The sequence below is a fragment of the Eurytemora carolleeae genome, unplaced genomic scaffold (genome assembly GCF_000591075.1).
Source record: "Eurytemora carolleeae unplaced genomic scaffold, Eaff_2.0 scaffold624, whole genome shotgun sequence".
In the NCBI taxonomy this organism is placed as follows: domain Eukaryota; kingdom Metazoa; phylum Arthropoda; class Copepoda; order Calanoida; family Temoridae; genus Eurytemora; species Eurytemora carolleeae.
Window position 1 is genome coordinate 13,123 of NW_019396553.1, and position 21,326 is coordinate 34,448.

The following is a 21,326-nucleotide window of genomic DNA, read 5'->3' on the forward strand; positions in this document are numbered from 1 at the left end:
CCCCCCCCCCTGGCTACGGGCGGGGGGGGGGGGGGTCCAAAAATCGTTCCCTAGCTTGGAAATTACTGCCTTTTAAAATTTAATTCATTTTCGAAAAAAAATTAACATTACATTTATTAAAACACGAAACGCTTGACGGACAGAAAAAAATCTTATTTTTAAGATCAGTTTTAAGTATCTTCAAGTTATATAGTAAAGATGAGGTGTATGATTGCGTAATGTTGAAGATGTCTCAGCTCACTGCACTACAGATACTCGAACTATAGAACTAATATACACCGGTTTACTCTACCTTGGGTTCCTCCACCTATAGGACTAATCACTACCTGTATACATATACATTGCGTGATTTTGTGTTCTATAACCTCGTTGAATCATACTTCATACAGGGCTACCCACAAAGAATGAAATTTTAGAGACGACTGTACAGAATCTATGTTGTGTGTCTCCTAAAATATACGTGATTCCCTGCAACTTTAAAAATCAATAAATAAGACAGAATACTCGATTTAGCCTAGGGATCTTCTTATAATATAAGTTTCAGGTCGATTTTAAAGTCTCATCGTTTGTGGGTAACCCTGTATATACAGCGTGTCTCAGATATAAAGGTTTTTTAAAGATTACTCCTTAAACAGGGTGAACAAAAAAACATTAAAAAACTGTGAAAAAAGGGTAGATTGAGAGGAAGGATAAGCTAAGATGGATTGAGAGGATAGAAGGATAAACAAGGATGGGTTGAGAGGATAGAAGGATAAACAAGGATGGATTGAGAGGATAGAAGGATAAACAAGGATGGATTGAGAGGAAGGATTAACTAGGATGGGTTGAGAGGATAGAAGGATAAACAAGGATGGATTGAGAGGAAGGATAAACAAGGATGGATTGAGAGGATGGAAGGGTAAACAAGGATGGATTGAGAGGATAGAAGGGTAAATAAGGATGGATTGAGAGGATAGAAAGGTAAACAAGGATGTATTGAGAGGATAGAAGGATAAACAAGGATGGATTGAGAGGATAGAAGGATAAACAAGGATGATTTGAGAGGATAAAAGGATAACTAAGGATGGATTGAGAGAATAGAAGGATAAACAAGGATGGATTGAGAGGATAGAAGGATAAACAAGGATGGATTGAGTGGATAGAAGGATAAGCAAGGATGGATTGCGTGGATAGAAGGATAAACAAGGATGGATTGAGAGGAAGGATAAACTAGGATGTATTGAGAGGATAGAAGGATAAACAATGGCGGATTGAATGGATAGAAGGATAAACAAGGATGGATTGAGAGGATAGAAGGATAAACAAGGATGGATTGCGTGGATAGAAGGATAAACAAGGATGGATTGAGAGGATGATAGAAGGATAAACAAGGATGGATTGAGAGGATAGAAGGATAAACAAGGATGGATTGAGAGGATAGAAGGATATACATTATACAAGGACGGATTGAGAGGATAGAAGGGCAAACAAAGCTGTATTGAGAGAATAGAAGGGCAAACATGGATGAATCTGTCTTTTTCTCGTTTTAAATCAAGATATTTAACAGATAATCTTTATTTTTTGGGAAAAAATTATCCAGGATTTTGGTATTTATTTACAGTTTTCATATTTATTCTCTTAACAGATTTCAAGTATTCCATCTCATCATGGAGAAACCTTATTCATCCAATTTTATTATTTTTTTTTATTTCTCATGTTTGCTAGATATCAGAGTTTTATTTATAACGAAGGCCTCAGTGATCTAAGAAAAAACGAGTAACGCGACCCATCAGCACCCCCATTAGATAATGAGATGTGAGCCTCAGGGTAGGGGGCCTGTTAGGATCGTATACAGGTAAATACGACCTGGGTCAGGCCGCATGTTGGAAGTATCATCATGCAGCCAAGGCTGTTACCCCAGCCCGCCTAGACCTTCGAGAGGTCTAGTATGTAATTCAAAAACCAGAGCTAAAAACTTTAGAATTGTGGATATTGAGATTAATGCTTTATCCTATCTTTTTTTTTAATATGGTATAAAATTCAACCAATCAAAGTCGCATATATGAAGCCGATAAATTTGAAATTTTGCGCGCCATTTAAGATTAATTATACACAGAAACGGGAGGGATGGTTTAAGAAGAAAATCAAAAGTGTTTCCTTTGGATACTGTGATTAAGTAATTGGGATTAAGGATATCTCATTCCACAGTTTTCAGCTCAGGTGTAATACCCAGGGTAGGTTAATCCCAGTTTAATACCCAGGGTAGGTTAATCCCAGTTTAATACCCAGGGTTGGTTAATCCCAGTTTAATACCCAGGGTAGGTTAATCCCAGTTTAATACCCAGGGTTGGTTAATCCCAGTTTAATACCCAGGGTAGGTTAATCCCAGTTCAATACCCAGGGTTGGTTAATCCAACTTTGATACCCAGGGTTGGTTAATCTCAGTTTAATACCCACGGTAGGTTAATATCTAGGGTTGGTTCCTCCAAGCTTAATACCCAGGGTTGTTTCATTCAGGTGTAAACCAAGTTTAGTTCATCCAGGTTTAATACCCAGAGTTGGTTCATCCAGGTTTAATACCCAGGGTTGGTTCATCCAGGTGTAAAACCCAGGGTTTTATTAAGAAAAGCAACTGGTTTGTTACTCAATTTATTTCATTTATAATAAGTTGAGTAGCAGGGGTAACATGTCCAGCCGTAGTGGTTCAATTTGATGCGGATTAATCATTGTATTAATCATTGGATTAATCATTGGATTAATCATTGGATTAATCATTGGATTAATCTCAAAGATTAAGAAATCAGACAAAGTTTATCTTTGACCAATGAGTTTACTGAACTGTACAATTCAGCCTTGGCTTGACCTTTCTCATTAATTATAAAATTTCATCCTTGGAAATGGACACTTAAGATTTCCTTTCTTAAAAAGTTATGATCAAGGTTTTCTTAGTCGGCATAAACGATGATTAAGATATCTTTGTTTTTCTATCTTAAATTGACTTAGCGGATTTATGAGACACTGACAATTTAACAAGGAATATTTTTTAATTTTAAAAATTGGATTTCCTGTGGTCATTCTCCGATTCTCTCTTGAGCGCGGATAGGGTTGAGTCTAAAGCCTCAAAACTTGCCCCATCTCCGGGCGACTTGTGAAACCCATCTCTAAAATATTAAGAATACTATTTTTTCTACATTTTTTATACTTTAGTATACAAACAACTTACATGTCGAGCTTAAACGCCAAAACTACAAATTTGAATTTACCTGGAGAAATATGGAAGATTCTCTATGCTAATTCCTACCTTTAGAAATATTGAAGATTCTTTATACTAATCCATACCTGGAGAAATATGGAAGAGTCTGTATTCTAATCCCTACCTTTAGAAATATTGAAGATTCTTTATACTAATCCATACCTGAAGAAATATTTAAGATTTTGTATGATAATCCCTACCTGGAGAAATATTAAAGATTCTGTCTGATAATTCCTACCTGGAGAAATATTGAAGATTCTGTATGATAATCCCTACCTGGAGAAATATTGAAGATTCTGTATGTTAAACCCTACCTGGAGAAATATTTCCCTCTTTGTAAGGTTTGTGCATCAATATCCATCCAAGAGGACGCAATCGGAGATTTACCCCGTCCTGTCTCCGTGTCCTGCCAGGCTACACCGCGTCCTCGATCGCCAAATCTAAAAAAATTTGATAAAGAGAGGGAAGGGGGGGCTCAGTCCCCGCCTGAGAGAAAGGGAGGGGGGAGGGGCTCAGTCCCCGCCTGAGAGAGGGGGGGCTCAGTCCCCATCTGACTGAAAGATATCCTTATCATACCTTAGATTTGAGGCAGAAGTTGCTCGTCTCAAGGTTGAACAGTTTTGACAGAATCCAGATTGTTTGAGCTTCTCCAGGTTCTTCTTATCACTGGAGAGAGATATCTTCTCCGCTCTTATCCTCTGCTCCGTTCTCATCATCTCCACCATAGTCTCCTGGAAGTAGATATTTGGGTTCCTTTTTAAAGGGACTGTAATTATAATTTCAGTGACAGTAAAATTATAAACATTGATATCTAATTCATACTTGATCAGGCAAAGCAGTTATTAGTACAGTTATTGCCCTGTTTGCATGGAAATTGGAGAGTCATTTGAAATTATTATAATACCAGTTGATGAATTGCATTGCGGCTGAATGTGCGTGGAGAATTCCACTGTTAAAAGATTTACTATTAATCCGGTCAAATCCAAATGTTTTAGAAGGATTTAACTATAATGAAATAGATGTAATTATTGATGATATATGTAAAAACTAACTAAGTTTTTATTTTTTTTATTTTATTTGATTGTTTTCGACTTTATATTAATTCTATATTTTATGTATTATATATCTCATTTCTCGTTGATTTTAAATTGTACCATTATAATTGTGTACGAATAAATAGAATATAAATAATAATAATAATAATAATAATAATAATAATAACAATAATAATGATGATAATGAATACAATTTTTTTTAATGATTGGGTTTAAAATCGCAAGCTTTAATTGCGTTGTAAGGTTATTGCACATTGGTAAAATGTTAAATATTCTTGTGAAGAACCCATGTTTATGAAAACAAAAACATATCATAAAAACATCAGGAGTTCACATTGATAAAGCATTTCACAATTTTTTGATTTTTTTTGTATTTCATGATTTATATATATCTAGCTCTAGATGCCTAAAAAATACTACTAACATGCCCCCCTTGAAAATGGAACTTTCCTCCAACGCATCCAACATTAAATATTTACCTGATTTTCCTCCAACGCCTCCAACATTAAATACTTACCTGATTCTCCTCCAATGCCTCCAACATTAAATATTTACCTGATTCTCCTCCAATGCCTCCAACATTAAATATTTACCTAATTCTCCTCCAATGCCTCCAACATCAAATATTTACCTGATTCTCCTCCAATCCCTCCAACATTAAATATTTACCTGATTCTCCTCCAATGCCTCCAACATCAAATATTTATCTGATTCCTCCAATGCCTCCAACATTAAATATTTACCTGATTCTTCTCCGATGCCTCCAACATCAAATATTTACCTGATTCTCCTCCAATGCCTCCAACATTAACTGTTTACCTAAATCTCCTCCAATGCCTCCAACATTACCTGTTTACCTGAATCTCCTCCAACGCCTCCAACATTACCAACATTAACTGTTTACCTGATTCTCCTCCAATGCCTCCAACATTACCAACATTAACTGTTTACCTGAATCTCCTCCAACATTACCAACATTAACTGTTTACCTGAATCTCCTCCAACGCCTCCAACATTACCAACATTAACTGTTTACCTGAATCTCTTCCAACGCCTCCAACATTACCAACATTAACTGTTTACCTGAATCTCCTCCAACGCCTCCAACATTAACTGTTTACCTGAATCTTCTCCAATGCCTCCAACATTAACTGTTTACCTGAATCTCCTCCAATGCCTCCAACATTAACTGTTTACCTGAATCTCCTCCAATGCCTCCAACATTAACTGTTTACCTGAATCTCCCCCAACGCCTCCAACATTAACTGTTTACCTGAGCCGCCTCCAACATTAACTGTTTACCTGAATCTCCTCCAATGCCTCCAACATTGATTATTTACCTGATTCTCCTCCAACGCCTCTAACATTAACTGTTTACCTGAATCTCCTCCAACGCCTCCAACATTGAATATTTACTTGATTTTCCTCCGATGCCTCCAACATCAAATATTTACCTGAATCTCCTCCAATCCCTCCAACATTAACTGTTTACCTGAATCTCCTTCCATGCCTTCAACACTAACTGTTTAACTGAATCTCCTTCCATGCCGCCAACATTAACTGTTTACCTGAATCTCCTCCAATGCCTCCAACATTAACTGTTTACCTGAATCTTCTCCAATGCCTCCAACATTAACTGTTTACCTGAATCTCCTCCAATGCCTCCAACATTAACTGTTTACCTCAATCTCCTCCAATCCCTCCAAAATTAACTGTTCACCTGAATCTCCTCCAACGCCTCCAACATAAACTGTTTACCTGAATCTCCTCCAATGCCTCCAACATTAACTGTTTACCTGAATCTCCTCCAACGCCTCCAACATCTTTTCCTCTATTCCATCTGAGATTTGGGAATAGTTTGCGGCATCTTCCTTTACCTGACAAAAAACATTCTTAATCGTGAACATTTGATTTTGTTCCGACTTATGATCATTTAGTTTGAAATTAGGATAATTTTATTAGAAGTCTCGAATATTTTGTTTGAAATTATAATCATTTTGTACAATGTTACGATCATTTTCTTTGAAGTTACGAACAGAATTCATGTTATTAAAAAATGTGAGAGATATCCCTAACAACTTGTTCATCATTTCTCAACAACTTTTCGAAATGCTTTCATTCTTTTGATATTATGAACAAAATGATAGTTTTCTCTATACCTTCTCTATATTCTTTTTGCATTCATCAATACAACGGAACTTTTCATTCAATCCCCTCTCAACCTCGAACAATTTCTCCACCGTGTTCGCTAAACAAGTTAAAACTTATGATTTTATTTTAGACATCAAGACTCTTAAAACCGAGTTATAGGAAGACGACATTTAATCAACCCTAAAGCTGACAATTAACATTTTTGAATGTATTTGAATTTATCAAAATATCACAGAAAAAATAGTTGTGAAGGATTTTAAACCGTTTTAAAAACCTAACATTTTTTGTTCAAGTTAAAATTGTGTAATAAAACCAATAAAAGATGATAATAGTATTAAAAATAATATATTTTCGTAAAACGATAGTGTCAACTATTGATAATTCCAACTTGTGACTATTTGATCGGACAGAATTCTTAGTTTTAAATTTCATAGGTCTACGACATTGGGTTGGATAGACAAAAGACTTGTGGTAAGCGATCTGTTTTTTTTGTGGAGACACAATCAAACCGTAAAGTTGTTATCAATGTTATTTTGTTGAACCCATGAACGTATTTGCCTCAAATTTCGGAAACTCGGTAGAACCATGGGAAATGTTCTTTGTTTAATTTAGAATTTTAAGTTGAGTGTGGGTCGACTTTTGTGGGGAAAACTCCAGGCAAAGCTGGGTTTCCAAGCTAGTAGTGTAATAGAAGAAAATTTGTATTTAGGATACAATATGGACAATTATTGGATTTAGTAAAAGAATTTAACACTTGCCACAAACTCTGATTTTTTCATACATATTTCAAACTTAAATTATTTGATCCAGCATGGAATTCATGGAATATATAATTTGAAATATAAGGTCAACAAACTGCAACATTAGGTTGGAGAGATTTTAAAATTAGAAAATTCAGTTCCATTTTGTGGAGACGCACCGCAAAAATGTACATTTGAATATCCGACCTTTGCGGTCTAAGTTTGGATTGTACCGCCAATTTACCTAAAGCGGAAGACCCAAATAGAATATTAGAGGGGAATTTATACAATCCGTCGGTATTAATTTTGTCAGTCCCTTTTCAGCCTGAAAGGGAGTTCAAAGTGTACAAATCATGTAAATGTTCACAAATTATATGCAGTAGAGTACATTAATACAGTATGTTCCCTAGAATATCCATTTCAGTTTCGAATTTTTGTTGTTAAATAAACTTAATAAAATGAATTAGGTGAATAAAAAACATCATTTGATTTATAGTTATAACGGATAATCATCGTTTGTAATGTAAAGTGAAAAGCATAGAGTCTATGTGAAATGATCATTGGTCAATTATGAAACCAGCCTATTTCATAATTTGGTTTTATATTAATATTAATTTTGGATTTTCTATAAAATAATTTTCCAGGGCCCAAAAGGTTATACAACACAAATATGTGAAGTACAACTGCAGTATGGAAACAGTGCACATTACTACTGTGCACATTAGTGCCCATAGTGAAGGACAACTTAGATGACATTGCTATCAGTGACAATTACAGGGCAATTGCCATTGGCAGCTTGATTCTAAAATGGTTTGACTGGTTGATATTAATTCTAAACTCTGATAAGCTGACCACAGATGAACTTCAGTTTGGGTTTCAGAAGCTAGCCAGTACTACAATGTGCAGCTGGGGGGTCAACTCTGTAGTGGATTATTATAACAGAGCTGGTAGAGCAGTTTATGCTTGTGCAATGGATCTGAGTAAGGCATTTGATCTTGTGTCATGGGAAGTGCTCTTCACAGAGTTATTGGAGAGGGGTGTTTCACCTCTAGCATTAAGGTGTTTAATGTTCATTTACTCAAATCAAAAATGTAATGTTAGATGGGGTAATGCATTCTCAAATACCTTCAATGTACAAAATGGTGTCAGACAAGGAGCAGTTTCTTCCCCTGTGCTATTCTGTATTTACATTGACAAAATTATCAAGCTATTACGATGTTCAACTATTGGATGCCAAATCCAGGGTGTCTATATGGGCATCTGGGTATATGCAGATGATATTATCCTGCTTTCTCCTAGCAGAACAGGTCTTCAGGAAATGGTGAAAATTTGTGAAAATTTTGCCAAAGCTACTAAGCTGAAATTTAGTACAAATATTCGAATCGAAAAATGTAAAACTAAATGNAATTTCAACAGCCTCAGACCAATACTTTTTGAGTTATGTAAAAAAAACTACAGGGGGGGGTCAAATTGACCCCCCCCCAGCGGGAATAGGGTTAAAAAACTGATGAAAAAAGTCGTCCATTGTCCTTTAATCACTAATCAAATATTTACCAAGTTCTCTTTTCTGAAGTTCAATTTTCTTCCTCTCGTTCTGAATCTTATCCTTGTTCTTTTTTAAAGTTTCTCGTTGTCCTTTAATGAGACTGTAGACGGAATTTCAAGTAAAAATAACTTCCGAATTTACGCAGAAGGCAGAGAAAAGGAATACAATTTTTAGGTATGTAAAAACGAATATATCTCTCTCACTTTTACTCAGGTAAGGGTGCATATTAGTGAAGGGTACCAATGGGCATCGGGCATGACATTTTTAAATAAGTGGGGTGGTCACTTAAAGTCAACAGTCCCTTTCAGCGTAGTTTTCTCATATTCTACTGCTCTGATTATCCCTTCAACCTCATCCTTATCTACTCCAGGGTCTTCTATAAACTCATCCGTAGGATTTATCCTCTGTCAAATCATAAAACCTTGCTCTAGGTTTATAATTAGTAGGTTAACTATCTTGCTCTAGGTATAGGATTAGAAGGTGAATCATCTTGCTCTAGGTATAGGATTAGTAGGTGAACTATCTTGCTCTAGGTATAGGATTAGAAGGTGAATCACCTTGCCCTAGGTATAGGATTAGTAGGTGAACTAACTTGCTCTAGGTATAGGATTAGTAGGTAAACTATCTTGCTCTAGGTATAGGATTAGTAGGTAAACTATCTTGCTCTAGGTATAGGATTAGTAGGTTAACTATCTTGCTCTAGGCATAGGATTAGTAAGTGAATCTGAGCAGGAGAAATTGTTATTAAGGTAAAACTTAATGATAGTTTTATAGAAGAAAGATCAATATGAAAATCGGAAATACGTATTCAGCAGGAAACTTAATTTGCTCCTATAAATGCCTAATTGGCAAACAACAGCAGACACTAATGTTTGCGATCTTTCGTTGGTCAAGAGCAGACTTTAAGTGTCCTCCGATTAGTCAAACGTTCGAGATGTTTTCTGGGAATTAACTTCATCTGTCGGAGTAAAAAAGATTCGGATTAGAGCTTTCTAAATTAATTAACTGTTCAAAAGTTGTGAGCTCATGTTTCATGATTTCCTTGTGTATGTAGTACATCTGCTTCTCCCTCCTAACCTCCCTCTGCTGGCTCATCAGTTCCGTTTTCATCTTCTCTATCTCCCGCATTCCCTTGATCTTGTCCTCCCCCACCTTCCTCTTCTCCTCCTTTAAGCTCTCTAACAGAGTCTCCTTCTCATGGTGAAAGCTCTCCTTCTCCATCTCATGCTGCTTTCTTTCATAACTTAACAATATCAAAATCTTGATCCACCCATTTTTAAATAGAAACTTTTACTAAAATTTTGAATTCCAACCCCTGTAACTTTGCAACTAGAGCCCGCGATTCAAAAAATTCGGGAAAATACGGCTCGGGTCTAAGCTGTCGTTGGGTCTTATTAACGGCTTGAGCTTTTGGATTCAAGCTGCATCTTATTTACACAGAGTTGAGTTCAAAAAACCGGTTTAATATTCTATTTGGCGGATTTTCATGGTAGGAATTGTCGCATTCCGGGTTTTTATGAGAACAATACTCAACATAGAGCCTTATTCTCCACTAAAACCAACCAAGGTCGGTTTTATTTTCATTGGGTCTAACTCCTTAAGTCGAGTCAAAGATTGGGTCTTAAAGTCGGGTTTAAGGAATTACGGCTCGAGTCGAAGTTTTTAAATCGCGGGCTCTGATGGAATAAACTTTTATTTTCAAACTGTGACCATTTAATCAAGTGGGAATTCATAGTTTGAAATATTAAAGGTTTACGACATCTGAGATGGAATTTAAAGAATTTGAGCCGCGGTTTAAATCTGCCAAAACCCGGTTTTAATTAAGCGCCGGCTTAAATCTTGAAACATTTGATACAATTTTAAGTGGAACCAACCATATTTAAGCCGCGGCTTAAATTTAAACCGCCGCTCAAATTCTTTAAATTCGGCCACAGGTTCCAAAAATTTGCGGTTTGATGCAAGTTATTAGTTCCTTTGAGATGATTCAGTACCCAGTCAATTTTCTGTGAAGGGTGGATAGTTTAAGGTGTAGTAAAGATCAAGCGCCATATTCCCGTTCTTAAATGATCTCGTGTGAATTTTTAGTGCTTATACTGAGAGAATTAATATGCAAAAGATACGGATTAGTGCTTACTGAGCTGAGGATTAACATGCAATAGATATGGATTAGTGCTTACTGAGAGGATTTACAATAGAAAAGATACGGTTTAGTGCTTACTTAGAGGATTAACATGCAAATGATACAGATTAGTTATTACTGAAAGGATTAACATGCAAAAGATACTGATTAGTGATTACTGAGAGAATTAACATGCAAAAGATATGGATTAGTGCTTACTGAGAGGATTAACATGCAAAAGATACGGATTAGCGCTTAATGAGAGGATTAACATGCAAAAGATACGGATTAGTGCTTACTGAAAGGATTAACATGCAAAAGATATGGATTAGTGCTTACTTAGAGGATTAACATGCAAAAGATACAGATAAGTTATTACTGAAAGGATTAACATGCAAAAGATACAGATTAGTTATTACTGAAAGGATTAACATGCAAAAGATACGGATTAGTGCTTACTGAGAGAATTAACATGCAAAAAATATGGATTAGTGCTTACTGAGAGGATTAACATGCAAAATATATGGATTAGTGCTTACTCAGAGGATTAACATACAAAAGATACAGATTAGTTATTACTGAGAGAATTAACATGTAAAAGATATGGATTAGTGCTTACTGAGAGGATTAACAATACAAAAGTTTTGAGCTCTGACCTGATATCTCTTCTCTCTCTGTCTATCTCTGCTTGTTTTTCCACCAACTCCTTCCTAAGCTGCTGGAGCATATCCATCAGCTTCTCCCGCTCTTTCTCGTTCGAAACCTGCTGCTCTGATAGTGATTCCTAAACGATAATACCAGAATTAGATATATGGTGATAAACTAGTGTTTCTAAATGTTCATATAACTCATAAGGACGTCTACTTAAACCTCTACATTATCAAATCTCTCCTCTCCTGAACCTGTACTCTTTTAAACCTCTTCTCTTTTAAATCTCTACTCTTTTAAAGCTCTTCTCTCCTCAACCTCTACTCTTTTAAACCTCTACTCTTTTAAACCTCTTCTTTTTTAAATCTCTACTCTTTTAAACCTCGTCCATTTTAAATCTCTACTCTTTTAAACCTCTTCTCTTCTAAACTTCTACTCTTTTAAACCTCTTCTCTTTTAAATCTCTACTCTTTTAAACCTCTTCCCTTTTAAATCTCTACTCTTTTAAACCTCTTCTCTTCTAAACCTTTACTCTCCTCCACTCCTCTCCTAAACCTCTACTCTCCTAAACATCTACTTTCCTAAACCTCTACTCTCATGAACCTCTCCTCTAATAAACCATTACTCTCCTAAACCTCCACTCTCCTAAACCTCTACTTTCCTAAACCTCTGCTCTCCTAAACCACTACTCTCCTAAAGCTCTTCTCTTCTAAACCTATCCTCTCCTAAACCTCTACTCTACTAGACCTGTACTCTCCTAAACCTCTACTCTACTTAACCTATACTCTCCTAAACCTATACTCTCCTTAATCTCTACTCTCCTAAACCTCTACTCTACTCAACCTCTATACTCTCCTTAATCTCTACACTATTAAGCCTCTTTTATTTTAAACCTCTACTCATCTGAACCTTTACTCTCCTAAGCCTCTCGCGTCTCATAATCCTCTCCTATTGTAACAGTGGGCGAGTTTTGTTGATCTTTTACGATCAGCAATTCAAGGACGTTTTGGATCGCTGAGATCATAGCTACCAAGGGGAATCATGCCCCCTTCCCCCCCCCCCCATCTTTAAAGACTCGTAGAATATTTGAGAAACTCAGTGCATTGCTTTATTGATTTTTATTCATATACAATACTATCATAAACCTCTACTCTACTAAACCTGTACTCTCCTAAACCTCTCCTCTCCTAAACTTCTACTCTACTAAACCTCTAATCTACTGAACCTCTACTCTACTAAACCTCTACTCTAATAAACCTCTACTCGCCTAAATCTCTACTCTCCTAACTCTCCCAAACCACTAAACCTTTACTCTCCTAAACCTAGGGATGGATCGATTTCCACTTTTTAAAAAAACGAAACGATCGTTTTAAAAACTATATTTTTTAAAGTTCAAAACGAGTGGTTCGTTTAAAAAAGGTCGTATTTTCAAAAAACGAAACGATCATTTTTAGAAGAAAAAAAACGAAACGAAAAACGATCGTTTTTTGGATTGTTTTTAAAAACGATTAATAACACTACATAAAACCTCTCCTCTCCTTAACCTCTTTCCTCCCAAACCTCTACTCTCCTACTATAAACCCTACCTGGAGTATCTTGAGCTGCTTTTCTTAAACTTCTCTACTCTACTGCTATAAACCCTACCTGGAGTATCTTGAGCTGCTGTTCTTGAACCTGGAGTTTACCTTCTCTACTCTCCTACTATAAACCCTACCTGGAGTATTTTGAGCTGCTGTTCTGGAACCTGGAGTTGAACTTTCTACTCTACTATTATAAACCAGAGATGGAATTTAAAGAATTTGAGCCGTGGTTTAAATCCGCCAAAACCCGGTTTAAATTAAGCGCCGGCTTAAATCTTTAAACATTTGATACAATTTTAAGTGGAACCAACCATATTTAAACCGCGGCTTAAATTTAAACCGCCGCTCAAATTCTTTAAATTCGGCCACTGGAGTATCTTTAGCTGCTGTTTTTGAACCTGAAGTTGAAAATCTCTACTCTCCTACTATGAACCCTACCTGGAGTATTTTGAGCTGTTATTTTTGAACTTCTCTACTCTGCTGCTATAAATCCTACCTGGAGTATCTTGAGCTGATGTTCTTGAACCTGGAGTTGAACCTCTCTACTATCAAGATGCTTCTCAAGACCTTTCTCCACTTTAACCTTTATATCTGACATCTCCTGGAGAAATATCAAAAAGAAGAGATTGATTTAGAATTTAGAATCATTTAGAAAATGTTGACTTAAAATTTGAAATATCTGATTCCGACGTATCTGCACAGTGCACATTTTAATTGTTTTTGTGCAAATTTAAAAGATATTCAATTTTAAAATCAACCATTTTTTAAAAACAAAAACAAAGTAAAAACTCTTTCCTCCATTAAAAAGTCGGCGCGGCTTGGCGCTTAAAAACTTGTTCAGAATGTCTTCATGTTTGATTAATTTTAATCTACTAGGATGGGAGTGCATGAGTGCAATTCAGGGCCTGAATATATGTTCAGGAGTAATTACCCCTAGAATTCTAGGGGGGGGGGGGTATTTACCCCCAGGATTCTAGGGGGGGGGAAATAACCCCAATAACCCCCCTTATTTCCGCCACTGTTGGCATTTTTTCAAGTGACCCTCCATTTAAAGAGCATACATGTTTGATTCACAATGGTACCCTTTAAAGCGTTTTCTTAGCAAAAAGATAAAGATATTACTGTTTTCTCTCCAAAAAATATTTTCATTTGCAGTTTTTCTGTAAAAGTAAAAGATTTATTCAGCAGAAACTGAAGACAAGGGAAGAAATTGACAGAATTGATCAAGAAAGCACGATAATTTCCTTAGTGTTACACAGATAAAGGTTTTATGGACATCGTTGTGAATAAAGGCCCACTTTAAATAATGTTGACTGTTCTTGAAACAAACATATAACAAAAGTAGTTTGTATGAAGGAAAATTACCTTACTATTGGACTGCATATTGTGAACCAGGTTTGAGAGCTGAAGCGTTGTATCTCGATGCTCTTTTTCTGAATCTATCTCAATCCTTCTGATCTCCTGGATCCGTATTTAATGAATTGGAGAGAATTCCCTGAACTACAAAGAGTCAGTTCAACTACTTCTGAAGTGCTAACTGGCTCAAATCCTGAATCACTTATTCAAATTTAAAGATTTACAACAACCCTAATGTGAAGTCAGCTGATTTTCCGACATTTCAAACCAATCAGAGCGGCGAAAATATCGGAGCTACAATTGGCTCTTTGTTACTAAGTATAGTTAAAAAAACCTAAAGTTGAACCAGCAATACAAAATTCTTGAGCCATCTCTATGGAGTTCAACAACTTCTCTCAATTCATTAAATTCGGTCCCTGGATCCGTTCAATAACTCTTCTATACTCATCCTTCAGGCACTCCATTGCTTCTGTATGGGTCTCCTTAAATACAGGGTTGAGAACTTGAGAAGCTCTATGTAGTGAAGTCTTTTTCCTCTAGATATATGTAACTTATTTATTTATTATTTAATAAATTAGAACTAACTAGCTGAAGTGCCCGGCGTTTCCCGTGGGATTTTTTAAATCGAATTTTGAAAGAAAAATTTCCATTTAATTTTAGCCTATATTACTCCGGGGTACTCAAGGGTTTCCTCAAAAAATTTCAGCGCATTCGATCCAGCCGTTTGGCCAGCTATGGCTAACATATAACTATATACATATTTATATATCTTTATATATATATTTGTTTTGCTTGTCTGTTTTGTCTGAGTTTGTTTTTAATCTTCCTGACAGAAACAAACTCAAAAACTGACTAGGGTCAACCCAGACCGAAATATATTTTCAAATTGTGGAACTAACATCTACTATTTTTACTCTACAGAGGTTTGGTCCATCACCATCACCGAATTTTATAGCTTGTCTGTTTGTATCCAATAAACGTCAAACCTGCTGAACCGAGTCCGATCGGGCCCAAAATTTGTGTGGGAATTCCCGTGGCCCCAGGGAAGGTTAAAGAATGATCAAAATTTCACAAATTTGCCCCCATCAAAATTCGATTTTCATTAAATTTTTGAACATTTTTAAAATCTACGAAGTTTTATGGTGAAATCCGCCAAATTATTTTTTGTATTTGTTTACAATGTATACAAAGAGAACATGTTCACAGTTAAAATATCTATATATATATATATACTTTGCTTGTCTGTTCGTTTGCATCCATTAAACGTCAAAACAGCTGAACCGATCGGGATGGTTTATAAATGATTAAAATTAAAAAAATTTGCCTCCAACAAAATTTTATTTCCAATCAATTTTAAAAATCCACGACATTTTATGATTTTTTATGAAATCCGCGAACTTTTTTTGTTTTTGTTTTGAAATGTATACAAAGAGAAAATGTTTACCATTGAAATAAAAGATGGACGCGAAGCGCTCTTAAAGCCTTGTATATATGTATATATAAATATAAGAAAAGAAATATTCAACACATGATTTGAATATTTATTGTGAATCAACATTATGTTTCATGCTAACATACAAATATATATTTATATATACAAATATTTATATATATAAATACATATATAAACATACATAAACATACATATATATATATTTTTAAGCGAAGAGCTTTATTTTGTAGATATTGATGTTAACTTCTATTTTTAAAATACCATTGCAAACTGGTGCCGTAGACCGTTGATATTTCAAATTATGAATTCTTTAAGATCTAGTAGTTTAAGTTTTGAATATCAAAGCTAGTTTTACACCATTCCATGTGTTGGAAATATATATGGATTATAAAAGAGAAGTTTCCATTTTCTTTGTAAGTGCAGAGGAATAAATACCTTGAGAAGGTTGATATCCTTTTTATGCTGATTCACCATATTCTCCTTCTCCTCCCTCCAGTCCTCAACCATCTGCCTGCACCTGTCGTTCGACATGTCCAGCTTATGCTCTAAATCCTGGAACATTTTATAGAAACTGTACAGATAATTTGAAGTGAATTTATAGAGTGAATATTTATTTATAGAACGTTCTTAGTTTGGTTTAAACTTGGTTGGGTAGCTTTTTAAGGGAAATATTAGTTTCCAGGTAAAGCGGGGTTTCCAGGCTAGTATCTATAAATATATAAAGAAGTAGTCTCTGTTTGTTTGTCTGTTTGTTTGTCTGATCAGAACTCAGGTAACACTTGACCGATTGACCTCAATTTTGTATTGGAGAACCGACAGAACGAGGTAAATGTTCTTAGGTTGGTTTTCAAATTCTTATTTGTGTAGGTTGACCTTAATAGCGAAAATTTAGTTTCCCGGTAAAACTGGGTTTCCAAGCTAGTCATTGATAAAACAGATCACAAACCTTAACAACTTGTTCATAGTTTTCAATAATCCTTCCCTCCTTGGCCACGAATATGTCCTGCATCTCAGTCACCTTCTTCTCAACCAGCTCCTTTATCTCACTCCTCTCCTTCTTCTCCTCCTTATCATTGGCCTGCAGGAGAGAAAGAAAAAAATTATATTTAACTCCATTCTAAACCAAAGGGAAAGGTAAAATTTATGTAATCTTAATTTTACGCCTAAGTATGATAAAAGTGAATTTATTTGGTTGCATATAAGAAACTCAAAACTTTTTTGTTTTTCTAAATAGCATTTTTAAACGAGAAGTTATGATGGAAAACATGCATAAGAAGGTTTCTGCAACTCAAAATGTTTATTATTTTTGTTTCTGCAATGCACGAACAAATAATGGTTGCAGGTAAAAGAAACAATTTACAGTACAAAATAAGGCGTGGACTTATTTTAAAAAGCCGTGCCATTCATGAAACAAAGGATCTAAACTTTGAAAATATAGAAATTAGAAAATTAATTGAGTCTTTGCCACGAATTCAAATTTACAAATTCCTTTATCTGAGCTAACTGAGATTATTCAATATAACACAATTTATAGTTTGAAATAGACAAATCAAAGTTTGGGTCAAAGACTCAATTCTTTTGGCAATTATGTTCAGTTCCTGAAATAAACGTTTTCTATTTACCTGTAGCTTCTGAATAATGGCGTCTATATCTCCACCCTCCAGAGAGTATCCAGGTAGCTCAGTGTTAATCTTTGTCATGATCTGTAATTGGTTGATGAGCAGGTTCTGCTTGCTCCTCGCTTCCTCTTCCATCTGCTGCTGCAGCCGTGTCAGCATACGTTGACCCTGCTCTGCTTGCTGCTGACTAAGCTGACAACAAACATTTTGTAAATTAAATCGAAGCACTTACAGAACGTTTCCTTACAGAATGATTCCTTACTAAACGTTCCCTTACTGAACGTTTCTTTACTGAACGTTCCCTTACTGAGCTTTCCCTTACTGAACGTTTCCTTACTGAATGTTTCCTTACTGAATGTTTCCCTACTGAACATTTCCTTATTTAACGTTTTCTTACTGAAAAGTTTCCTTACTGAACGTTTCCTTTCTGAACGTTTCCTTACTGATCGTTTCATTACTGAACGTTTCCCTACTGAACGTTTCCTTATTTAACGTTTTCTTACTGAAAAGTTTCCTTACTGAACGTTTCCTTACTGATCGTTTCATTACTGAACCTTTCCTTACTGAACCTTTCCTTATACTGAACGTTTCCTTACTGAATGTTCCTTTACTGAACATTCCCTTACTGAACGTTTACTTTCTGAATGTTTCCTTCCAAAACGTTTCCTTAATTAACGTTTTCTTGCTAAACATTCCCTCAGTGAACATTTCACTTCTCTCTTTATATATATATATTTATATATATATATATACACATTGTACAATGTACATGAAACAAAATCATATAATAGGGATTTTATGTTACTTTTTACTCACCCTGAAATTTCGCTCTTGCATTTCTCTCACTGCTCTCTCCATCTGCTCTCTCTGCCGTTCCATCCCTGCCATCTGCTCTGCCTTCCTCTGCTGCATCATCTACAGGGAGAACGTCGTCAAAAAGGCTTGCGAAGCGTTCATTTTTTGGCCCCCATTCTTGGGAGTGCTCGGGAGGGGGCAAATATGCTGGATTCAAGGGGAAACATAACATATCTATGGTGTTCTTATGTTTCAAAAGGGGGACAAAAGATTTCCAAACCGTCCCCGAGAGTGCTTTTAAGATAAGCCAGATAGAGTCTTTTTTTTACTAAAGCTCCTCCTCCACTATATATAAGATTACATCTGTATAATTACAATTGTCTGTTTAACCTTTCTTTTAAGTTCTTTTCCTATAATGTTTTAACAATACTAATTTAAAAACTAAATTACTTAGATATTACTTAACGTGGAAACTTTTACAAAGAATAGATTTTTCTTTTTATTATTTATCTTTTAAGCTATTGTAATGTTTACTTATCTAACTAAGAATTATTATAGAATTATATAAAGTGTAACATTATAGAATCAATGTAATTATAGAAATTGCAACATTTTAGAAAAAAATTATAAGAAAAATTGTGACATATGGAAAAAATAGATGAATATAGAAAGTGTAACATTATAGAAAATATAGATTAACATAGAAAGTGTAACATTCTAGAAAATATAGCTGAATATAAAAAGTGTAACATTATATAAAATATAGATGAATATAGAAAGTGTAACATTATAGAAAATATAGATGAATATAGAAAGTGTAAGGTTTATATATGCTCAAAATTGCAAAAATGTGTGTTCAAAAGTTTTTTGATTTTCGTTAAATTTTGAAAATGCGCGAAAAAATATTATTAAATCCGCAAACTTTTTTTTGTTATTGTTTTATATTGTACAAAGAGAAGATGATCGCAGATAGATACACAATTAAAAGTTAAAATACAAGATGTGAACGAAGCGCCCTAAAAGCCTAGTTATAGAAAATATAGAGAATTATAAATTAAGTGTAAACAATACAGAGAATTTAGATAACTATAAAAAAGTAACATTATAGAAAATATAGATAATTATCATAGAAAGTGTAACGGTATAGAATATATAATATGGGTGATAATATATATATCGTCATAACGTGGAGTTTTAAGCCTGAAAAAAGGCAATGTAAAATATGAGTGTGGGGGGGGGGGGGAGGGAGAACCCCAGCTCAGCCTCCTTGTTAGCACCCCTAAAGAAATGTTATAATTTTAACCTGATTAAGATTTTCCATTTCTCTATTGAAAGCTTCTGCCTGGTTCCGTTCTAGTCCTGCTATATCAGGAAGAGGTAGCGGTTGATACTGCTGGGTAGGAAGAAGTTGCGGTTGGTACTGAGGAAGCACTGGTTGCGGGAGATAGGGATTAGGAACCGAGTTGTAAGGCGCTTGTTGTTGATAGGTGGGCATTGGTGGTTGATGCCCAACTGCAGGTTGTTGGTAGGTACTTACTTGAGGCTGTTGAGGTTGTTGGGTGGCACCAGGTGGTTGTTGAGGTATATTTTGTTGTTGTTGTTGAGGTGGTTCTTGAGGAGGTTTGGTTTCAGACGTCTTCGCCATCCAAGGAAAAGGATTGTCCTCCGCAGCACCGATAGATTCTTTAGTTTTGTCTTCTTTAAACAGAGTTTCCTTGGTCTGAACTTCAGGATTTCCTCTTCTTCTTCTAGGCTGAGGGTTGAGTTCGGCGTTATCCTCATTCTTTTTGTACTTGGAGTCTAGGACGAATTCATTTTCTGGTTTAGAACTTCGCCTTTTTCCTGTTTCTCCGCTCATAAGATCATCCAGAAAACTGGATTTTGATTCTTTTTCGCTTTTCTTTCCGAAAATATCGTCCATAAAACTAACTTTGGAAGCTCCGACCCGAGGTTTTTCTATCTTGCCGAGAATGTCGTCGTCAAAATCCATTTTGGAATTTTCAGACACTTTTTCTTTAAGAACCTCCTTAACTTCTGGTTTGGGTATAGATTTGGTTGGTTCCGTTTTCCTAGGTTCTTGAAGATTAACTTTTTCAGTCTTTGGAAAATCTTCCTTTTCTTTCTTGTCAAGGAAAAGTTCTTGCATTAACTTCTTTTTATTTTGTTTATCAGACTCGGCGTTTCCATTTTTTGGATTATCTTTCTTAACAGGAGAAGGTTCATGTTTGGATCCGGGTGTCAGAAGAACCTGAGAAGGTTCAGGGTTGGGTCCAGTTGCTAGAGGACCTGGAGAAGGTTCAGGTTTGTATCCAGGTGCTGTAGGAGCTTGAGGTTGTGTTGTAGAACTCCGGATAGGAGTCTTCTTCTTTATAGGTTCATCATCTTGAAGAATATCATTGAGAATGTCATCTAAATCACTATCTTCCATTAACATATCAACCACATAAAAACTATCATCATTATCTTAGACTCCCATAATCAAGGCGTGAGCAGTTTGGTTTCATTAAATTCTATTCTAGATTTCACTCCGAGAAAGGCGAAAAACCTAACGGGACACTTAACTATTGTTTCAAAATTTGTGTCAGTCAAAACAGATTTTCAACTTAATTGTTTAATGTCTGGTTCACGTTTTGAAAATATACCTACTGAGCCCTATTCACAATCTGTGTATTAAAGCAACCTAAACCACCAACAATAAAACATATTATTAAATTCCAAAGCTTTCCCCAACCATCATTGAGCTTTCTAATACTACAAGCACTACTAGCATTACTATTATTATACCTGCCTTTAACCACAAGTGTAAAATTTTAAATTTTAAATATGAAATTAAAAATTAATTGTTATATTTTGGAATAATCGAAAATGTGAAGTTGACAAGTAAACAAACAATGAAATTGAATTTAGTTTTATATTTATTTATAACATTTTTTTTTTCAAAAATCTGTCGTCTTCTTATTTTATGTTGAAAGTTTTTCCTCATTTGCGGCATTCTACAGTGTGCTGCGCATTTTTAAATTTCGCGGAAAACA

The 21,326-nt window shown here is 35.3% G+C and overlaps 3 protein-coding genes across 3 annotated transcripts; all 3 read right to left on the reverse strand.

Moving 5' to 3' along the window:
• Positions 1-1,571: 1,571 nt before the first annotated feature.
• LOC111705373 (uncharacterized) lies at positions 1,572-5,795 on the reverse strand. The gene is made up of 6 exons (XM_023477889.1): positions 5,780-5,795; positions 5,145-5,209; positions 3,809-3,963; positions 3,547-3,672; positions 3,045-3,140; positions 1,572-1,656 (listed from the first exon to the last, which is right to left on the reverse strand). The coding sequence occupies exons 1-6, from the start codon at positions 5,793-5,795 to the stop codon at positions 1,572-1,574; spliced, it is 543 nt and encodes a 180-aa protein (XP_023333657.1).
• Positions 5,796-6,446: 651 nt separating this feature from the next.
• LOC111705394 (stress response protein NST1-like) lies at positions 6,447-14,536 on the reverse strand. Its single transcript, XM_023477924.1, has 6 exons — positions 14,437-14,536; positions 13,568-13,672; positions 11,500-11,627; positions 9,766-9,967; positions 8,733-9,128; positions 6,447-6,535 (listed from the first exon to the last, which is right to left on the reverse strand). Exons 1-5 carry the CDS (start codon positions 14,452-14,454, stop codon positions 9,006-9,008), a joined length of 576 nt encoding a protein of 191 aa, XP_023333692.1. The 5' UTR covers positions 14,455-14,536; the 3' UTR covers positions 6,447-6,535; positions 8,733-9,005.
• Positions 14,537-14,822: 286 nt separating this feature from the next.
• LOC111705374 (RNA polymerase II degradation factor 1) lies at positions 14,823-20,974 on the reverse strand. The gene is made up of 6 exons (XM_023477890.1): positions 19,598-20,974; positions 18,316-18,414; positions 17,503-17,691; positions 16,827-16,958; positions 16,316-16,432; positions 14,823-14,909 (listed from the first exon to the last, which is right to left on the reverse strand). The coding sequence occupies exons 1-6, from the start codon at positions 20,726-20,728 to the stop codon at positions 14,823-14,825; spliced, it is 1,755 nt and encodes a 584-aa protein (XP_023333658.1). The 5' UTR covers positions 20,729-20,974.
• Positions 20,975-21,326: the final 352 nt, after the last annotated feature.